Below are 23,313 nucleotides of genomic sequence, written 5' to 3' on the forward strand. Positions count from 1 at the left end.
CTAAATATAAATGTCTCAACCATATATTACAACTGACTATTTAGTTTGAAAGGCAATATAATACTAAAAAAAGAACTGAATGAAAATAAGATTTAAAAAAATACTTAACTTGGTCATTCTAATCAGTAATGCATATTCTGATTTTATTAAGCTACAAATATTCTTGTAATTCACCATAAGGGTAATTGTACTTCCTGCATAAAAGCAATTAACTTCTTAAAAAAGATAGCCATTTAAAAGTGATCTATCATTCATATATAGATACACTTACACAAACATATATGTACATGCATATATTTTTTAAAATAACTATTAAATCTGTATGGTCAAATGCCACTGCAATAATGTTAACAGCTGTTTTTTGGAAAAGTTGGAAATCTTAGGAACAATTTAGAACTAAGTCAAGGTTCACTGCAATAATAAATTTCATGCCCCAGGAAGGCATTTTCAAAACTACCAACTTTAAGATTCTATATTCATTAACTTATAATGATACATCATTAATGTATGAAGCTATTACAACTTTTGCTTTTTTTATGTATCACCTTATGATTTGCAATATTGAGAGTACTTACCTTGCTCCAAAGACTTATATTCATACACCTGCAGGGGGCAGCAAAGGATTAAAAATAAACCCAGAGGTTTGAAAAAAAACACTTCTAAGTTAAAACACACTAGCAATTACTATATGCAACGGATACAGATCGAAGCTTTAAAAAATAAGTACATAAATGTTTCCAAAATCAAGGTGAATTTTCAGGGCAAGGTAATTCAGAAGGATTGACTCTCGGTTACTATGAACCCTCAAAATAAAGATCAATTTGGGCAAGAATCATTAAGAAACATCCCTAAATCTTGGGGTCCCAGTTTGACGGAGCAGGATGTTTGCATGGTCTCAAAGTGTCTGCCCAAGACTGCTTACTACTTGCAATAGTAAAGACAGTAACCACATAATGGGGAAATGGAACCAATGTCTCCACTTGAGTGATCAAAACTTTTATCACTAATGAGATGCTGATGGACACTGTTTTTAGATTTGATTCCCTGAGAATGACAGAACATCACTCCTGTGGTATTCCAGCCAGGGGTGTAACATGAAGCTAAGTAAGTATGGGGAACCACCAAGAGGAACATTCTGTAAAATAACTGGCCCATTTTCTCCAAGACTATCAATGTTATCAGACAAAGGCTGAAAAACTATTCCAGATTAGAGAAAATTAAAGAGAAAAGACAACTAACATCCATTCCTGAACTGGATTCTGTACAGGAGGGAGAAAATACAAAAAAAAAAAAAAAAAAAAATGGAGAGAGAGAAAATAATTGATAAAACTGGTACATGAACATTAGATTAAAATATTCCCAGTGTTAAATTTCTTCAATTTGTCAACTGTGCTGTGGTTGTATAAGGGAATATCCTTGTTCTGTGGAACTACACACTGACATATTTAAGGGTAAAAGGTCATGACATATGCAACCTCAGCCCAAATAGTTCCGAACAATTAAAATTTATATATATGTATACATGTGTGTTTAAATAGATGGAGAGAATGTATAACGATAAGGTGGCAAAATACAAAAAGTTAATAAATGGGGTATATAAGAGTTCTCTCTACTACTCATAATTTTCTGGAAATTTGAAAATACTTCAAAGAAAGCAAAAAGAACAGCTCACTCAGATTTGCCTGTTTAAATGAAAAACCATTTACAAAACTGGGTAGCCAATGAACACTGGTCTTATACTATTTCTAAGCTTTGTAAACATATGTCTATAAGCTGTGTATATTTTAATTCAAACACAGAAGCTACTTTAAGATGACTGGTTATGTGTTTTAATGATAATCTTACAATGCAAGTATAATTTATATAAGATATTTATTGTAGTTGTGTATATTATATTTACATTGTAAAGTGTGTACAAAACTTACAGGCTTTTTTAAACCTATACCCACAAAAATTCAGATTTCTTTAAACTTGAGTTTGGGTGGATTGCTTTGGTACAGTGAGTTAACAAGGCACTTATTTTTACTTTAAAAACATATTCAGAATGAACTACTGACACACAAGACAAGTTGGATGGATTTCAGGGGCACTACACTGAGTGAAAAAAGGCCAATCTCAAAATACGATATACTCTCTGAGTCCATTTATACAAACTCTACATCTAAAATCATAAAAATTGAGAACAAATTAGTGGTTGCCACGGGTTAGGGACAGTGGAGGGAAGACAGAGGGGAGATAAAGAGGCAGTGGTGGGTAACTTGTGATGATGGAATAGTTCTGTATCTTCATTGTAGTGATAGTTACACAAACCTATACATGTGATAAAATGTCAGATCTATACACACATGTTGTACCAATGTAAAATTCCTAGCTTTGATAACGCACTATAGTTACATAAGATGTAACCACTGGCAGGAAATGGGTGAAGAGTATATAGGCCCTTTGTGTCCTATCTTTGTAACTTCCTGGAACGCTCTAATTATTTTAAAACAAAAAATAAAAGCATGCTCCATGCCCCTCTGTAATCTTCTGCCTTATGATAAAAGCATCCCTCCTACTAAAGCATGTTAAGAAAAAGTTTTGAAAACGATGAAATCTTATCTGTTAAGTGGGAAAATGTTTATAAAGCCCTGTGTTTAGCATAGCGCTTATTTTGATTTGGGAAAAATTCTTTGAGCAGTTAGCAGAAGAAATGATAAACTGACTTAAAAATTGCACCTCTAGGCTGCATCAGAAAACAATCTCTCACCTATTACAGGAAATTTTCATCTCATCCATCCACAGATTACAGAGTAGCCTCCTCTGACTACTTGGTATTTCCATATGCAGAAAGTTCTTTTTTTTTTTTTGCCAATTAGGAAGTGAATGTGGAGTAAGCCCTCAAAATGAGGATAAAATGCTCCTCAGTGAAGAATGAGTAAAAATCTATAGTGATAAAAAGTCAGGCATCTTTTTGGTTAGGCCAGTAACAGCTTTAATTCCAAGGAACCTGAACCTGTAGCTAGATGCCTACCACATGTAAGGACTGGGGGAGGGGGCTGAGGGGAGTAAGGAAATCAGAGTTTGCAAGTGAGAAGCCAATGCCCAAAAGTGCACAATGTTAAGTGGCAAGATTAGCTTTTCTGCACCATGGACCCCTTTGGGAATTTGGTGAATTCCTCTTCTCAATTATTGTTAATTTTGTCAGATGCGATAATATTACAGTGGTTATGCTGTCTTAATTAAAATAAGTTCTGAGACATGTACTAAAGTATTTATAGATAGAATGACAAGAGGTCTGTAATTTTAAACAGTCCAGGGGGAAAAAGGGGGTAAGTGGGGGTGGAGAAGGAACAGATGAAACAAGATTGCCAAAACCTTAACTGTTGAAGCTGGGTGGTGGGTACTGGGGAGTTCTACTTTTGTGAAAGATTGAAAGCGCCATTAAAAAAAAAAACACTCATATGCATATACCATCTTTGGTTTAATTAGATTTTACATCTCTACTCAAACTCTCAACATAAATAAAACTGAACTTTCTTTTAAAGAAAAGCTACTTTAATCATATTTTTCATCAAATATCAACTTAATGTAGGATAAAAAATATTCCTAAGATAGTAAATTGCCCTCAAACTTGGCCTGAAGTACCTAGGGAAGGCATAGAGGTAAACTTTCAAAATTGTACATATAGCTAAAACAACTGAAAATGACTAAAAGCACTATCTTGAACATGAAGTTTCATGATGGATGGCACAGGTCCAGAAAAAAACAAACCAACCCCATGCAGAATCTTTTCAAACCAAGCTTGTGTAAACAATAGTCAACACTTACTCATTACACATTCATCCCTGCAATATGACTTCTGGTCCCAAACTTCCACAGAAAGTACTCTCACTATTATCAGCAATTTCAATTCAAAATTCAACCATCACTTTTTGGTCCCCTTTGACCAAGTTTTGGGATGTGCTGTTGATCGTTCCCTCCCAGTCTCCTAGTGATGCTACTCAATCTCTTAGAAATTCTCCTTCCCCAGCTGCTTCTTAAAAGAAATTCCTCTGTACTAGATTCCAAGTACATCATATTTTTTTATTTTTAAGATAATCCTGCATGTAGATATTTAAATTCCTTGTTTCACAACAGAGGAAACAGACTCAAAGGCTAAGTGAAGTATCTTCACCTGAAGTTCCACAGGCTCCTCGAAGGATCCCCCAAACTGCTGATCATCTCTTCCTGTTGTCCCAGTCCCCCATCTACTCGTATCTGCACCCTTTTCTACCCTCTTTGAAAATCCAGTCAGTCTTATCTTCATTATGTCAATCTTTCAGTGCCTCAAAGCCATGACTCAAGGTCTAAACCTCGTAACTTAGAATGAGCTCATTCATGAAGAGCCCCAGGCTACCATTTTGCTTTATTCCTTGCCATTACTTCATGGTACTGGGCTACCATTATGTCAATCTGTCATCAGGTCCTCAAATGCACTATTCTCTCAGCCCCAAAGTCTTTGCCTAGAATGCCCTTCTTTCCTCTGAACAAATTCTTACTCATCCTTCAATGCTCAGCACCTTCTCTACGTATCTTGCCCTGACCCATCCTTCCTCTAACCTTGGCAGAAAGAGATAGTGTCTTCTCTAAACATGCACAATTATCAAGACTAGTTTGCAGTTGCAGTCTTACTTTCTGGTCTCCAACTAATGAACAACTTGGGGGCAAGACGATTTCTATTCATCCTTGAATTACCTATTATCTTGCAGTCCCGGCCCTCAGTACACATTAATACGAGCTACTATTTTCTTTTCTAAGCACTCACAAATTGTAGTTCATGAAGTATTTCCCCTCCTCTTGTAAAAATGTCATGTGTGGAAGTCTCACTGGCTGACTGAAAAGAGGACTTAACATGAGGCACTTGGAGTCTTTGATACAGCTAGTATCAGAAACTTGATTTTCTTCAACATATGAAAGGCAGCTCAACCTTTCACCACTGGGTCAAAAAATCCTTCCTTATATCACAGAACTCTCTCTCTATGGACTACAAAGACTTAAATGCCTCCATACCAATTCTGAAACATTTCTCTTTTTGATATGTTGTATCGCCAAGCAAATTCTGAACTATCTTCAGTGCCATTTTGTCTCTTAGAAGTGAGTCAGTATTTCTGGTGGTGGTGTTTTCAGTAACATATAAAATGTACACTACCTTCTTTCCAATTTGAAGTTCGTTCAGCTAGTGCTACTGTTAAAAGGGAAGAAAGTCTTATTCATACTAAACATCTACTTGCCCTGGATTTGACAAAACAATTTACTAACTTTATCAGTCAGAGGTAAATGCCCTTTAAAATACTCTGGAAATAGCTTTATTTCTTTATGAAAGTTTAAAGTAAAAATTTCCTAATAATCTTGAATAATCTAACCTTAACTAAGTAGTACAGAATTTAAAAAGTTTTTTACAGGGGACTTTGCCTAGATATGTTAACAGACAATTTAATTTAGAAATTGGAAAACTTTGGGAAGCCATTACACTTGATTGGTATTCAATGATCATTCCTTGAGTTTAACAATTTACAGAAAGATTAGCTTGCCACTTAAACATCACTCAAAATATATGAGAAAAAGTGTTGGTTTTTAAAAAAAATATTGTGGAATAGCATAAAAAAATTCATCTGGGCTCAAATAGGTTACACAACACATGACAGGAACTACTGCCTCGTGGACCCTGGACCTACCCCTATTAGGGAGGTTATACTAAAGGTAGATAACTATTTCAAAAATTGCATTCCAACATTGAAATACACATCCAAGTTTCCCTTAGGATTAGCTAAAGTGTCTGTCATATCTCGTTTAATATTCCATAACTTCTTACATTTCTGATAACACTGAATAATTATATTTGGTAAGGAGTAACTTTAAGTGAATTTGTTATGTGCTAATCCTTACAGGAGCTGCAGGACTCTACTGACCACACCAACCAGATCTCAGTTTTCTCCTAGTCACTGGGCCAATCCTAAAGTTACTAGAGAAGCACATGACAAGCGATTGTTTCAGTAGCGGTGCTGACTGTACTGACAAAGAGACTTAAAAATATACATACTATTCGATTCAGCGTTGAATGAAAGAACAGAAGGCTACGCTGATGCCAAGATAATGGACTATAACAACTATGTTTTGAATTATTAATAGTTTTGGGGGTGGGAGGAAAAGAAAGAAATCACCTCTAGTCCCAAACGCTTCAAATTACACACATTCTTACGATTAATGCCAACCACAACCTGAAACTTTTCTGTATCTATGATAAAATTCATCAACATAATATAGTTTTAGAACCTACAGATTTAAAATATTTCCCCAAAAGGGACTAACTGAAATTTGTTTTTATAGGGCGGACTATCAGAGCAGAGAGACCTGGACAAAGAGAGCCCTAGGGATCTGCAGGGAGCTGTCCTCAGTCTTCAGCTGAGTACTGATAAGCACATGCCAGTGAGGAAACAATCTGAAGCCAAGGAAACTACCCGAGAACTTTTCAGAAGCTCCAAAAGAGACAATTCCCAGAACTCACACAGGGATTGGAATAGTTTACACTCCCAATAATCTCAAAATACATGGCCTAGCAGATAGAGTACTCAGGAGGATACTGCCTTAATAGCTGGGCTCAACTAAGTCAGTGGGAATAATCCTAGACCAAAAGCTGCTCTAGTCCTACCCAACAAAGCAAGCACTAAGAAAACTGTCCTACCCTAATGTATAGTACAGAGAACTACATTCAGTATTTTGTAATGACCTATGATGAAAAAGAACATGACAAAAGCATATGTATGCATGTATGTATAACTGAATCACTATGCTATACACCAGAAACTAACACAACATTGTAAAAAAATAATAAACTGGTTGCTTCTTTAAAAAAAAAATTGTTCTAAGTAACTTAAGACCATCTCAGAACAAAGCTCAAAAATATTCAGAGAAATTGAAAAAACAAAAAAAAACCCAACCAAACAACAACAAAAAACCCACATCCACCAGCATAAAATCCACACCTGGTATCCAGTCAGAAATTACAAACAAGCAGAAATGTATGGTGCATAATGAGAAAAGTAATTAATTAAGAGAATTAGTAGACAAGGACATCAAGACATCTATCATTAACACCTCCAGAGTCAAGAAGGAAAAAAAGAAGCATGAGCATGTTAAGGAGATGTGGGAGGTTAAAAAAAAAAAAAAAATTCAATTTCTAGAAATGATAAATACAATGTCTGAGCTTAAAATAGATTCTGGATGTATCTCTGCCTCAGCCAAGCCTCTGCACTGCACAAGTTAGTCTACTTTTGTCACAATAAAGAACAAGTTCCTCTATGTTACTTAAAATATTTTACAATCTGATCCTAACCAATACTTCTAATCTCAAGAATACTTGTTAAATTAAAGGGAATGCTCAAAAACAGGCAGAAATAGAGAACAAAAAGGCCTCAGTAATTAATTCAACAGTGCTAATCATGTGCCAGGTATTAATATCTACGAGCTAAAAATAGTGCAATAAACCAAACATGGACCTTATGTTCTAATAATCAAAACATCTGCCTCAAAATCTTTGTCATAAAATAAGAGCAAAAAAAAAATGCATGCTCTTATTTAGAACCTTTTATTTTTCCAAATTGCAATGGCTTAGGTTTATTTAACTTCCCAGCCCACAATGAACCAAAACCAGAAAATTATTTAAGCATATGTAGGTTACTTTTTTTTTTCATTGCATTTTTTTTGTCCTTTTTAAGGGGGGAGGTAATTAGGTTTATTTATTTATTTATTCTTAGAGGAGGTACTGGGAATTGAACCCAGGACCTCATACATGCTAAGCATGCACTCTACCACTTGAGCTATACCCTTCCCACCTATGTAGGTTACTTAAGGTAACTACACTGAAAGTTGGCAAGAGGAAGATTGAAAAAAAAATCTTACAGCAAAGATGACACAAAATTAAAAAGAAGCAAAAAACACAGCAACCAGACACATTTACTGGAGGAGTAAGCAACTCTGCATTTTAATCATTAAGCCACTAAAAAAGATCAGTGACAGACCTTGGTATATATCAGAATATACAATTCAGCTTTCTTCATCATATTGGATCAATTTTATAGTCCAAGTACTTTGAGAAGTCCACAATTTGTGAAATACAACAACTGCCATTCAAACTGACTAAAAAATAGGTTAGTAAAGCTAAAGAAGGAAATACCCACAACCTGGAAGTTTATATTAAAAACTTGTTTTCAAGTCTTAAGGACAAATAATGTATGACAATGTCACTGTATTTCACTTCATGATGCATTAAGGGTTCTTTTTTAAAAATCTAGCTCTACTAGCATTTTTATCTGCTTGATTATATACATGTGTTTTTCAAACTTTATTTTTAAAGGCACAGACCTTGTTGCTTTTTGTTTTTTTTAAACTTCATACAAAGCAGCTAATCATTTATAAATGTATGCAGATGTATGAAAGGAGTGGAACTACACCAGCTGAAGAATCCTACCTGCTTGTTCTCTCTCTTGTCTGCACTGGAGCTTCCGGAGTTGTCTATAGAACTAGTGTTCCCATCAACAAACAGTCTAAAAATTACTGGGATTATTATCAGAAGTCATTAACATTATAAACACAGAAAGAATGAAAAAATTACAAACTCATCCTTTTGCAACTACCACAGTTAACAACTGATTTGACGAATTACCAATGGCTGCTATAACCACTGAAAGTAGCTAGGAATCAGGGAAGACACACTGTCTCAAAGTATCACCCCACAGACACCTTAATGATCACAAAGGAGATGAGGTTCTTTTGCAAGGGAGACGCAGGGGCCACCAACGTAAACAAATGATCAACCCTCGCTGATGGCACTAATACTGGACACCTGACATTATACCCCTTTAAGCCAATCACCTATGAAGTACACTTGCTAAAAATGTTCAACCTAAGTCTGATCATGAGGAAGAAATTAGACACAAATGTGAAAGCAACATTCTACAGAGAAAGTAGCCTGGACTCTTCTGCCCACCCCACCCCCTAAAAAGTAGGGAACTGTTCTTGATTATGAGAATAAGGAGATACCAATCACATACCATGCATAAACTTAACTGAATCCTCAAAAAGTAAAACAGCCATAAAAGAGAAACTTTAAACAGCTGGGACAATCAACATAGACTATATATATTGGATGATGTTATAATATTGCTAATATTTTAGGAGTGATACTGGTATTTTGATTATATAGATGATGACCTTATTCTTCAAAGAGATATGTTGAAGAATTCAGCATCATGTTGTCTACAAATTCAAGTAGTTCAGCAAAAAGGGAAAAAAAAGTGTATATATGTACATGTCTGTGTGTGCATATAAATGCGTGTGTATATTAGAGCGAAAGTATATGAGAGAGGAGGCAAGTCAATGTGGCAAAATATCAACAACTGGTGAATCTGCAGTAAAGGATATGTGGGTATTTCCTTTCCTGTTCTTTCAATCTGTCTCTACGCTGGACTATCTCAAAATAACAAAACTGGCAGAAAAGGTCATTAACATTCCCTGAGCACACCAAAGCAGAGAGTAGTTTCATACCGAATAAAAGTCATCTTGTAATTAAATGCTCAAAGTATAAATCAAATACACATGTAAATTTGTCTATAACGCCAACTCACCACAAGCAGTGCATTCTTTTTTGAAATAAGACTTTTACCAAATCAGTGTTATTTCTGAGAAGAGATGATATAAAAGGTGACCTAAACTCAACTACTTAGTAGAAACAATTAAAACAAGTAAGGTTATTTCAGGTAACTAGTATATTGGAAGATAAGAATATCTGTTTCTTTCTTGACAAAGGAGGTCAAAAGGAGCAGTCAGTCAATATTCAGGTAAACAACATTATATATATCATCTTACCTTCTAAAGCCTAGAATTAAGCTGCCTCTGAACGAAGTAAGTGAGAGAGGCAATGTATTTGATTCTACTGCAAAAGAAAATGAACATCATAAAACCCCAGAGCAAAAACAAAAACTTAAATTATCAACTTATTTGGAAACACATTTATACCAATACTTTTCAATTTTCATTTTGCAAACAGTATCTTAAGAATGGAAACGTTTTCATACAAAATTAGACAATGCAGTAACATATACTGGCAATATAATCTATCCTTTTAAAACATTTTACTTCATTTACATAAATATACACAACTATGATTTTATATTCTCTTCTATAAATGGCAGTAACTAATCTACCAGCATACTCAAAGTCAGCCTGGCACACATACCAAGGCTGTATGTTATTGGACAACACGGCACTACGAAGGGAGAGATTGTAACTACCCTTTAAAAACAGAAGACGAGGGAAGAAGTTCTTTTCTAAGAGTGGTGTTGGATTTTGCTGAACCATTCACACTTTCTCATTCCATTTTCCACTATGATCTATGGCTTGCATTCATGCAAGAGTGACAACCTAAAGTCATAATAACCTCTTTATCTCTGTTACATAATTGACTTTTACTGATTGTTCACTTTTCTGATGATTTGTTTGCTCTACTATTCATTTTGGCATTTAAGTCTACAACCTTATATGTTTCAATGCCGACACCATGAGCCTGACTTGCCTTAGTGTAAAAATCAGGCCTTAAGGCATAAGACCTGATTTTGCACATAATCCTTGCCATAATCCACAGAATGGAATCATGGTAGGCATCGCCTGAATTTCTTTTTCCCTGTCACTATATTAAAATGGTGTCCTGTTATAAATAATTGTTGTAATCTTTTCAGTATACATGTAAAGTGGCTACTGAATGATCCAAGAGGGATGAAATTAGGAAGGAACTCATAGTGGGAACAAATTCTGAAGAGAGAATTAATGAATATCAGGTAAAGATTAAGCTACCTGGTTAACTTTAAAAAAACAAAAACAAAAAAACTCATGGGAAAAGACACAGTAGGTTTTAAGATTTGCTCATTTCCCTAAATATGAGTAAAAATTTAACCTACATACATAAGGAGAATTACTTTAGATCGACTGTTAGATCCCCTGAACAGGAAGCTTTAAGTTTCACAGTGGTTGTATGCAGCATTTGAAAATCTAAAAATCATTTCTGAAATGACCTGCATTTAGTCACTCCAGGAATTTTAAAGTAGACACACCACATGCTTTTCAGTAACCTTCAATTTTGCTTGATCAAATTAATTTCTATGCCTACAAACACAAGTGGAAAGAATGTTTCTTCCTACTGTACAAACTTGATCAAGATAAGCCATTTACTAAGTCATAAGGATGTAATGTACAGCATGGTGACTACAGTTAATAATACTATGTTTCATATGTAAAAGCTGCCAAGACAGTAGATCTTAGAAGTCTTCATCACAAGCAAAAACAATGTTTGTAACCACGTACGAGGACAGACGTTAACCAGACTTATTATAGTGATCATTTTGCAATACACACAAATATCAAATCATTGTTATATATTTAAAACTAATATAATGTTCTATGTCAATTATACCTCAATTAAAAATTAAAAGCACAAGTCATTTACTCTTCTCTACTACCTGCCATTCCTTGTAGTAACCAAAAGGGCTTATCTAATAGCAGCCTACAGTGAACACCAGCAATTACAGAACTAACTGCTCTTCAAAGACCTGTAAATCAAAGGTGGAGGGAGGGCACTGTTGGGAGTGTGAGCTGAAATCTTCTTTAGTCTTTAAGTTCATGGCATCTTTTTTTTTTTCACACAGTTAATAAATAACCTCTTGGAAACTTATTTCTAAACTATTCAAATTAGTATTTTACAGAATATAATCAAGTTTTTATTCATTAAAAAGGTGACCAGAAATATCTCAGCAAGCTGGAAGGCTGCTGACAAAAAGCACCTAGTTTCCCTAGCAACAAACAAGTCTAAAAGAAAATCAAGAGGTTGACAGTGAAGCAGAATGGATGGTATGATAAAGGGAAAGGCAGCTCTCATGTATCCACCTTATGTGCCCAGATTCCTCTGCTAATGCTTCTGTTTTCATCTTGTCAGTATGGAAAATCTATATATTATACAGAGTGGAAGGCAAAATCAATACACTCAGATAGCAGCCAGCATTAATTCCAACCTTGCACTCAAATAACTACACCTCTAACAGTCACCACTTTTCATACTGAACATTTTGCCTTTCCCTTACAATAATACAGTAAGTTACTTTCAATAACACAGATACAGGTAATATATATTAGTAACTTAGTTTTCACAAAGCTTCCATGTATACCATTTGAATATACATTAATCAAAGCTTAACTTTTAACATTTTCAGGGACTAGAAATTGATGTCTATAGGTTTTTTTTAATGATTTTTTTTCACAAGATCTGAAACACTGTCAAGTTAACGTCACAGACATCTTTTAAAATGTTTTTTTAATGTAGAATTTATTAAAATTAAAATATAGGGAAAAAATAAGGTTAAGGTTAGATGATCTTGTTTCTGGCTCAATCGATAACTTTGGGCAAATCATTTAAACCTCTCTATAATTTTCTTCATCTATCAATGGAGGAATTTTATTAACATGTGATGAACACTATAAAGCACCCTAGCATTTATAAATGTTTAGTAAACATCTGTTGTGTTTTTGTTAATGAGGACCGGTAGATGGCTTCATGCAACTTAGGGCTATAATAGGCATTAGTTTAGAATACACTGCCAGAAACAAAATCTCATGATTTTCAAGACTTCCACATGGTAAGACAAATAGGTTATACTATTCCATTTCATGAAACTGAAGCGAAGAGTGGTATACAGACTTGTTTCAGGTCCCATAATCAGCAGCTTAGTTATAAATATAATCCAAGTCTTTTGGGTCTCCAGTCCAACCTAATACCATGTGTTTTCCAAGGACCTTTTAACTTTAAAGTTACTTCCAAATTATGCACAAGTTCAACTGATAAACTGTCTTAGCAGTCTGACCTAAACAAAACATATAAAAATTTCCCTGCTTTCAAGGAATTTACTTTGAACTACATGGCGTAGGCACTGAGGGCATGAACTACCCTGTATGCCCTCAATAGTAACTGAAATCAACATTTGCCAAGTTTACTGCTAATGCTGCATACTTACAAAATGATAAAACATAGTCTAAGTTTCCATTTACTGCTTCACTTCTCAATTCAGCTTGAGAAAATATATCATTTTCATGTAGACATCCATGTTCCTAGGGATAAAGCATATTTCAATACTACACTTCAGTTAAAAATATTTTGATATGCCATTCAAATTTCCTGTTTTCCCATTTCTTTGTGTCACCATATTCTGAAAATCCTTCATTTAAAAAGATCATTTTCTAGAATAACACATATAAACTGAATAACTGAACTTTAGCAAAAGCTATGATATGGTGTACCAACATTTCAAATTATATGCTTATTTTCAAATTCATATAATCTGTTACCCTCAGAGTGCCTTCCTTCTAGGAAGAGTTTACTACTGAAGACACTGGAACAATTCTCTCATTTGAAGCAAAATAAAAATTTAACACATTGATTTAACATGATATTTGGGGGCATATAATAAGGTAAAGATCAAATTTATTTTTATTTAACTCCAAATGACTAATTACTTATCTCAACATCATCCTTTAATAATTTAAGTATATAAGCCAAAATTTAGCCATTTATTGAACCACTTTTTATTAACAGTGTATTAAAAAGCAACTAATACTGCATAAAGATAAATTATGGTATATCCATACAATAAAACAGCATGCAAACATAAAAAATAATTGCGTAACTACATACTATAATGTAAAGGTGCCAAGTGAAAAAAGGAGGTTTTTGGGAAATAAAAATATGGGGGCAAATTACTTTTTAAAATATATTTTTAATAGTAAAATATGTATAGCACAGTCTCAAAATACACTGCTAAGTACTCAGGTAAAGACACTGAAGACGGGTGGGAGGGGATAAACTGGGAGTTCGAGATTTGCAGATACTGACAGGTACATATAAAATAGATAAACAAGTTCGTACTGTATAGCATAGGGAAATATACTCAATATTTTGTAGTAGCTCACAGTGAAAAAGAATATGAAAATGAATATATACATATTCAGGTATGACTGAAGAATTGTGCTGTACACCAGAAACTGACACAACATTGTAAACTGACTATAACTCAATAAAAAAAAAAAAGCTTAAAAAAAAAAGTGAAGACATAAACTCTACCTTTAAGAGGACTGTAATTATGTAATTTTTTCAATGAAAAAAGAGAACACTATAACATCAATATGAGAAAAATCAAGGCATTATGTGAATAACCACCTAGGAAACAGGTCTTCTGAACAAAACACTTCTCATTAAGGTATCTGGTGCTCTGCCATGTTGTTCCTAAGTGTACAGCACTTAATTTCAAAATTGAGAGTGCAGCCATTGCTGACCCAATGCACCGTCCAAGTCAGTTTCTTCATATGCCCCTTCATAAATGCCTTGCCTATTCTGGTGGGGACAGGAAGCATCTGGCAGGAAAATAATGCTTTGGGGTCAAATAAAAGATTATTTAAAAAAAAAAGGAATAGTAAGTATACTAGGAGTGTATTATAAAAATTCATATAGAAGTGAAAAGTAATACTCAAAACATGAAAACTGCAGTTGCACTGTAAAGTAGGATTAAAGAGTGAATATTGTTCTATCTAAATTTTGTACTGGCATTGTCTTTTCAAAACACAAGAAAAATACTACTTTACTTTTTTTAATCTTTTTAAGTTTAACAACTATAAATGTCACACTAACCAGTATTTTTACAAAGCTTTAGAAAATTGTATATAGACATAACCATTTTAGCCCTCAGTTCAGTGACTTTTTTTTTTTGTGGTTACCACAGAACACTAGGGAAGAAAGATGTTCTCTTCAATTATGAATTAAAACCACACTTGCACTCACCTGCAAAACAGCACGGACTGACTTGATATTATCAAAACATGGAAACACGTAATTTATGTACGTCTCCTGATCAGGAGTTACTCCTACTTCATGCATTCCTTTGAGGACTTCAACTACACCTGTAAAATCAAATTTAAAAGCACAAAGATGAGGAACTTGGTATACATTAGCAAAATATCAAAAAGTTCAGTTCATTTACTCTCTGAATTATACTGTGGGAAAATTGCTCAGCATTTTGTCTGGGAAATAAGATAATGATTTAAAAAATCTCCTTAGATGTTACATAGACTAGATGTAGCATAAGGGAACCATATATTTGATTTTCTATCGTTGGAAAACAGGCCAACACAGTGCTTGCAGATAGAAGATTTTTATTCCTATACAAACACTTTCCCCATCATCTATGCCTCAAATACATTTTATTCTTTCATTCTTCATTTTCCCAATAATGTTCTTCAGGGAGAGGAGTGCATTCTGCTCATTCAGATGATCTGTGTTGGTAGTATTTTTAACTTACGTTATCTTTCTAACTGAAACTAAAGCAGGTTTTAAGAAACATGAGTTCACACCATTGCTCAGATAAGTAGTCACTCCCTTGAGCACTCTGAGGAAACATGCAAGGGTATTCAGCTCAATAACTACAGCCAGATGGGAAGAGGGAAACATTCGTCAATAAGGAGAAAAAAGGTGGTTGATCTGACATACATGCATACATCCTCCCAAAGGATACAATTCATATTTTTCTGAAAAAATAAAAGATTAAAATAATCATACATTAACTTAGATAAACATGTGTATCCAAAAACATCTGTGAATTTAGAGAATCTAAACTAAGACTAAATAAACAATCTAGTAAAAATGTTTCAAATGTAGGCACAAGAAAGTTTATGACTCTAAAGGAAAGTCTCCATTCAGAAAGTTTTATTAAAATAGTTCAAACTATTGGGAAAGACACATGGTTTTCCTGAATAACATTTGCCAGCTAGGGCTGTTCACTTCACATTTCACATATATTTTTAATATTTTTTTAAAGTTTATTTTTGTTATTATTTTTTTAATGGAGGTACTGGGTGAACCCAGAACCTTATGCATGCTAAGCATGCACTCTACCACTGAGCTATACCCTCTCCCTCTCCACATGATTTTAGACTACCCAGGGCATTCACTTTAGGAGGAGGCAATTTCTGACTTTTTAAAAAGTTCTCTCTATTCAACCACTTCACGCAACTGGCATTTTAGGCTTTCATATCAGTCCTTCCTTTTATATCTTTCCCCTTTCATATTCTTCGTTTTATGTGTCCTAAATATACCAAAGGATGTAGATCCTCAATCATTCTGCATTATTTCCTCTCACTCGGACCAATTTGCTAAAATTCTAAGAGAAGACTTTTCCGTTTGCACCACAGAGAAAAATACTAGCAAGATAAGCCATGAGGAAGTCATTGTAACAATCTCTCTTACGGGCTGCTGATAGCCAAATCTGAAGCAGAAAAATTCTAGAGTTCAATAGAAATTTGATTATCCTATTGTTAAAAACTTGGTTCAGTTTGATCTGACCTCTAAATACCTTCCCTGAATTTCCTAAAGGATATTTTTATTCCTTGTGAAACACTTCTCTACATCCTCCATTTCTGCAGCCTTTATTTCCCTCTGTTATTTATTTCTACCATATATAACTCCCCAGACAAAAAAAAAATTCACTGCACTGATAAGCATGTTACTTTCTTACCCTACACCAAAGAAAGCATACAGAAGACATACAGCCATTTTCCTGTTACATAAAGAAAAGACTGTAGAAATATATACTTTACTCTATTTCAAGACCTCCTGCAAAGGAGAAACTAGTTTTTAAAAACTATAAAACAGCTGACAATCTCTCATATTCTCAACTTACCTTTCCCAGCTTTCCTATTTTTCCAGATAAAACCTTCACTGATAAAAAAAACTTGGTACCACTTTTTCAAATGTCCTTAATGCAAAAATCAGTACCTAGTTTTTAACCAGTAGCTGAGAATTTTTATAAAATAAATACAGCATAATATTTACAAACGTCTAATATGGAGGTGTTATGGTATTAAAAAAGATTATTTAAAATAGGACAGAAATCCTAGTTCTAACGCCAGCACCAGTGACAGCCACATGTGGAACCTTAGACGAACCACTGAGTCTCTCTGGGCTCAGTTCCCTTATTAATATAATGTGAGCTTCAAACAAGGCACTTTTGACCAACTAAGAATCTAAGAAAAGATTAGGGGGAGGATATAGCTCAGTGGTAGAGCACATGCCTAGCATGCATGAGGCCCTGGGTTCAATCCCCAGTAATTCCATCAAACTAAATAAATAAGTAAACCTAATTATCTTCTTCCCCCTGCAAATAAATAAATAAATTTTCTAAGAAAAGATAGATTCAAGATGAAGTCCACTTTTCTACTAGTTTGAGCTACAACTATAGAAAGAAATTATCTGAATTCTGTTTACTAAGTAGTAAATATGTAGTAACCAATTCAAGTCTAGATACCATGATAGGTTGAGAAAAGCAAATCTACCTGATGAACAAACATTTCAACAGGAGTACAAAAAGTGTTTTCCTATCTGCATAAAAGTGGACAATGCTAATATGCCCAAAGATTTTCGTGGAATGATGTCAACTTTCCGTGGTTCAAAAATACTGGGTTAAAGGTTACCTCCTAGAGTTTACAGAACTGGAGGATATGCAAAGAGTTAATCAACTGGCATACTGTTTCCACAAAGATTTTTCTAAAAAGGATTTAGAGACTTTTATAGCCAGAAACAATTAGGGAATACTTGTTTCACTATTTCCTTTAAACCAGAAGACGACTATATATTTAAAATAAAATTGCAATACGAAAGTCTGCTAAAAGCACTTTTTTTGATGTTTGTGCATTTTGTTTGTCACCCAACGTCACACTAACAACTCTGCATCTCATTCTAAAGCACATTATACGGTGAGATAAAATGAAAAAGACCATTTTTTGTTTCCCCAAGGGGGAAGTACTTCTGTTAAAAGCATCTTTTTATGAGACTACTCTTTCTGAATTACCAATAATGCAAACCAAAGAATTAGATACTGTGCTCTAAAATTTAATATTTGTTCAATTCTTATTCATATCCTATAGACATCCCATGTGTACAGGGAAAAGTATGTTAAATGCTGAAATGTACTTAAGAACCTGAAAGATTGAACATTTCTGTCCTTCAATCAGCAGGCTGTCAGGTCATGAGCACTCATTTTGCAATAAAACTTTTCCTGCCTTTCCTATTACTGTAACTCAGCTCAGTTAAGAAGAAATAGACTGGCCCACAAAGAAAATGGCCTGATTATATATAACTTTATCTTTAATAAGGCTAGATAAACTAATTTCAAATGCTGTATGTATGTAAAATCAAGAACTAAAGAGATTTTTGAAAAACTTAAAAATAATGAACTATTAAAGCCATATTCACAAGCTTGAATATCAAGATCAGAGATGAATTAAGAAACTAAATTAATGAAATTAAGATGAAAGAAATTCATTATGTTTGTTTTTTAAAACACTTACCTAACACTTTACTATGATTTAAATCAATTCCATTTTCTCATAAGAGCTAATACTCAGGAATAAGTATGTCTTCCCAAAGAATTCAATTCGATGTGTGTAGAAACTGTCTCACTGGCTATCTGAACACCATTACAAATTTGTAAAAGGCAAAACCTAACCTTGAAGATTTTTCTTCTTCTGATGTCCAACTAGCAATGGCCAGAAATAATGAGTTCTGATAGGAAAACCTTCTTCCTTCAGAGCCTTCATTAGAGTTTTTGCCAAATCTGAAAGAGATACCATAAAACATTACAAAGCTACCTCAGCAAAACTTATTTACATGAGTTTTAATTATGAGAATACAGTACCGAGGTTATTGGCCAGTAAAGCACACTGGAGTGTGAACTGGAAAGGAGATGCGTGCAGCGGGGCTTCCTTTAACTTCTGACAGTAGTCTTTAATCTTCTCTGCAGGCTAGAAAAGAAAGGCTCCACATCAGCTGAATCTGCAAAATGCCTACCATGTGACCTTCTACAAATATTCTACCACTTTTGGGATAAAAAATTTGAACCTCTCATGATCTTTCTACGCAATAATCTTACAACACAAAAACAAAGTTTTCATACTACTTATAGTTAGTAAAATCTGTAATATGTTCTAATCTAATCTCATAATATGTTCTTATACTTTAAAAAATCTTATTTCATTGTCTATTACACTGTCTACAAAGTAAAAATGAACTGAATACCGTGTTCATAGTCACACAGTGTCGTAAAAAGAAACTGCCAAAGTCACTTGGACTGTCTTCCCTTGATAAAGGACATGCTAATAAAATCTGCAATGCTGTATCTTCCAATTTTTCAGTGACTAAAAGCAAGATGAGGTTCATCGCATCTGAAAAGAAAACAAAGACAACTTTTGTTACTGACTTCAACAATTTTTCTACACTGCTACCAATATGAAAGACAACCAAAAGGATCTGCCTAAACAACAGTGAAACACTTCCAAACCAAAACATTCCCATGTATTCATTAACTCAAGTCTTTCAGTTTATGAAGCTGACTTTAAAAGAATCATATGTTCACCTACCACAATACTCTATTGCTAGAGAATGCCCTTTCTATCATGTAAAAATAGTAATTAAGATTTTCGGAAAAATCATGAAAATAAAAAATTTTACACTACCTGGAATATACCTTCTCTCATATGTAATTTTTTCCAAAATTTCTGAGACATATTGAGGATAACCAGCTTTACTGAAGCTAAGAATAATTTGCAATAAATCACGGTCCATAAGGTAAAGATCAGACTTCTCCACCTTCTCCAGGGTCTATAGACAGTTCCAAAAATTAGAAGAACAAGTTAGAAACCAGTCATTTTTTTTTTTAAATTAAAGCTAAGTAAATTAAAATAACAAGATTTTTAAAAACTAGGAACATATACCAGCTAAAGGTTAAGCACTTCTTCCATAATTCTATATCAACAATAACTGTTACATCAACACCAAAGTACTGAACTACTGTAAGAATTTTCCTTCAATACCATCTACAAGAGATATCTTTAAAAACAGATATAACCTACACTTCTCTGCTTCATGCAAAATGTAACACAAGTTTATACAAGTGATTTTAAAGTATGTTTACTTATATAAGTCATACCTGCTTAACACGGTCAATGTCACCCTTCTCGGCATACGCATTCAATAATGCTAAGTACGTGTCTGGACCAGGCTCAATTCCTGCCTCTTTCATCACTGTGAGAATATTTTCTGCATTCTCCATATCTCTGTAAATTAATTCAAAGAAAATTAAACAGATTACTATAATACTGCCAGATGTAATATTATTCAATCTGGAATGTTATTACCTACGCTTATTAAAATGGAAAGTTCTTAAGTTAGATTATAACCATTTAGATTATGATAACACTGGAAAAGGACAAATACTTATTAAACTGGTTACAGGTTTCTGAAACAAGAAATATCATAAACATCTCAAATTTTTACAGGTAATTTTTCCAAAACAGAAATCAAATTATATAATAATTACACAGATATTAAATAATGTGCCCTCTTTCACTAAGTATGTTGTGACTCAAACTTACCTTTTTGAGGAAAGAATAACATTTAATAAATGATTCTTCAAAAATAAAAATATTTTCCAAGGCACTAGCAGAGCAGTTAACAAACTTTACAGTTACTTTGGATCAGGCCCAATTTTTAAAACTGAAAATCTTCAAATAAAAGTTTTATAAAACAGATAGATTTAAGAATAAGGTATTTTAAGATACGCATGTTCTACCTCACATACACCACGGTTTTTGTTTTTTTTTTTTGAGAGGGTGGACAAACATAGTTGAAGAATTTTTTACAATAGTTTCCTACAATTTAAATCTCACTTGAGAACAGAACCTTATGTTGAACATTACCCGGCTCTTGCGTGCCCTGTAACGAGGGCACTGAATACTGCTTCTGTGACTGGAAGATCCTTAGTTTTCATAAATCCAAGAATCTTGCTGCAATAAAAGAGAAATAAAAATACTCTTTGGAAATACACATTTAGAACACTTTTTACAACATGTGTACACAAAATTCCACTCTCTTAAGCTATATCAATAGTCTTGAAGTAGTCTTGTTAAAAATAGTAGGTAATTTTTAAAAATCTGATTGTTTCTTCTATACTAATTAATACCTTTAAAAAGCATAAAGTTTAATAAAATTCATTTGTTAAAAATGAGATTGTACATTTCAATTTATTCCTTATTTCCTAAACCATCCATCCAAAAGTACTAATAAATTTTACATGAGCAGAGAAATATCACAACTGATTTTATATGAACCACTAAAATACAGTATTATCAGTTTTATAAACAAATAGTTTAAATGGCTAAGAACATTTCCTTTTGGAAACAGCAATTTAAAAAAAAAGTAAACTCAGCTTTATACCTCAACAATTTTAAACTTATGCTCTAGTAAATCAAGTATTTAATTAAAATAACAATTTTCAATTATCTTTCCCTTCTCACACAATTTTATTTTTTCTAAGTCATATGACCAAATTTGCTGGATTAAAATACTTCTGAAATAATTTTCTTATGAAGAAGAGAATTTAAAAAAAAAAAGAAGATTAAATATATTCTAGATTTACAAGACTTACAAATTTATTTGCTTAAGCATACATTTATGAAACTACATACCTGGCACCTTCAATATCTCCCACATTACAATAAGCAGCAATCAACCTTTGGTATGTCACCTGTCAATGAAATGGGCCAGTTAATACTTTTTAATAAATTTTTTTTCTGGGTAAAAATAAAAGTGGATATGACCAATAAACATTTACAATAGCAACTACCTACTCGATTTGGTTGAATGTTCGCTTTCTCCATTTTTGCCAAAAAGTCAGTTGGTGAAAATTTATACTCATTTTGAAGGTAGACTTTAAGTAAAGCATTATAGTGACTTACATCATACACAGTACCTATAAATGAAATTTAAATCAAATTTTTAGAATAGCACTTAAAATCACGTCCTTCATCACAATTAAAATATGTGCACTTAAATGTACAAACAAAAAGGGTGAAATTATCACTTTACCATTTTTCTCCATTTTTAGACCCATCTATATAGAAATCCTGTCAGAACAGAGCAACCTAAGTACATGTAAGATAGTAATTACTGAATTAATGGACAGTTACAAGTAACTGCCTACTCAAGTTATTAAGAGGTCTCTTACTTTTGAAGCATAGTATTCCTTTCTTGTTGGAAAACACTGACAAGACCCCCGTATTTAAAGTGACTGAACAGTTTTTTTATATGAAGCAGCCCTTGCCATACTACACAGAACCTCAGATGGCTGGACTGTGACTGCAGTTGTTTTACAGGGAGGACTGTGCTGACAATTTTGCTAATTTTTTAGCCAAGCTACTAAGCTTGAAAAATGGATTGATTTAAAGAGTAAGAAACAAAGAATACTTCAGAAAACATGAATGAACAACTTGAACAAAAAAAGTTAAGGAGACTTATATTATCATGATGTGGCTAGGAAGTACACCAGAAGTAATCCTATTTTTAAAAAGTTAGCAAATGGCAACATTAAAAAGGGAGTCTGTCATTTCCAGTGTTCTTTCCAAAATCTCCTTTACTCTGGAAACCTCAGTTCCAGTCTCAGATCTGTCAACAGCTCATCCTGTAACTTTGGGCATGTTACCTAAGCTAAAATAACTCTCACAGCTTTAGCAATCTGTGAACAAGAGTCACAGTGGCAACCTACCAGGTTCTAGATATATTAATTCAACAAGTATTTACCAAGTGTAATATGTACAAAGCATTATGCTACTGGCAAAGAGGAAAACAAAGATGTTATGGATTCTACTCTCACAAAACAGGATATATAGTATAAAGACATGTTTGTGAACAATTATTATAGAAAGTTAGTAAGTGTCTATTTTTCCATTGAGGTCTTAATGTTATGACTAATGAATTAAGAGCTCTGTTTTAGATTATAGCCTTTCTTGCAAATATTTCTCCCAGTTCAGTATGTGTTTTTAAATTATGTGGCCTACTGACATATAGACATTTCTAGTTTTTATAGAGTTAATTCTTTATCTTTTCTCCTTTTATGCTTAGAAAACCCTTTTCCATCCTAAAATCCAACATTTAGCTCTATTTTAAAAACTTTTTCAAAATAAACTTGTCATCAAAATTAATTCTAGATAAACTCAAAACTCTGAGGTGAGATTCTGTCTTTATCCTATGGGTTTTTTTTTTTGTTTTTTTTTTTTTGATGTGAAGTGCTACACATCTTTTGATGGACATTCCTAGATACTTTATGTATTTCTGACTAAACTTGGATCCTTTTATCCATTTTCTCACTATGAAAA

General features: G+C 33.5%; 1 protein-coding gene across 1 annotated transcript in view; it reads right to left on the reverse strand.

Moving 5' to 3' along the window:
• LRPPRC (leucine rich pentatricopeptide repeat containing) overlaps positions 1-23,313 on the reverse strand; it is a 93,760-nt gene that overhangs the window by 55,923 nt on the left and 14,524 nt on the right. The window contains exons 4-15 of the mRNA XM_032497422.1: positions 21,790-21,911; positions 21,628-21,686; positions 20,860-20,946; positions 20,091-20,217; positions 19,618-19,762; positions 19,181-19,326; positions 18,801-18,906; positions 18,612-18,719; positions 14,894-15,012; positions 13,077-13,170; positions 9,886-9,952; positions 576-603 (exon numbers count right to left, since the gene is read on the reverse strand). Coding sequence (XP_032353313.1) covers positions 576-603; positions 9,886-9,952; positions 13,077-13,170; positions 14,894-15,012; positions 18,612-18,719; positions 18,801-18,906; positions 19,181-19,326; positions 19,618-19,762; positions 20,091-20,217; positions 20,860-20,946; positions 21,628-21,686; positions 21,790-21,911 — 1,208 coding nt within the window. The remainder of the gene's footprint in view (positions 1-575; positions 604-9,885; positions 9,953-13,076; positions 13,171-14,893; positions 15,013-18,611; positions 18,720-18,800; positions 18,907-19,180; positions 19,327-19,617; positions 19,763-20,090; positions 20,218-20,859; positions 20,947-21,627; positions 21,687-21,789; positions 21,912-23,313) is intronic.

The sequence above is a fragment of the Camelus ferus genome, chromosome 15 (genome assembly GCF_009834535.1).
Source record: "Camelus ferus isolate YT-003-E chromosome 15, BCGSAC_Cfer_1.0, whole genome shotgun sequence".
Taxonomy (NCBI): Eukaryota; Metazoa; Chordata; class Mammalia; order Artiodactyla; family Camelidae; genus Camelus; species Camelus ferus.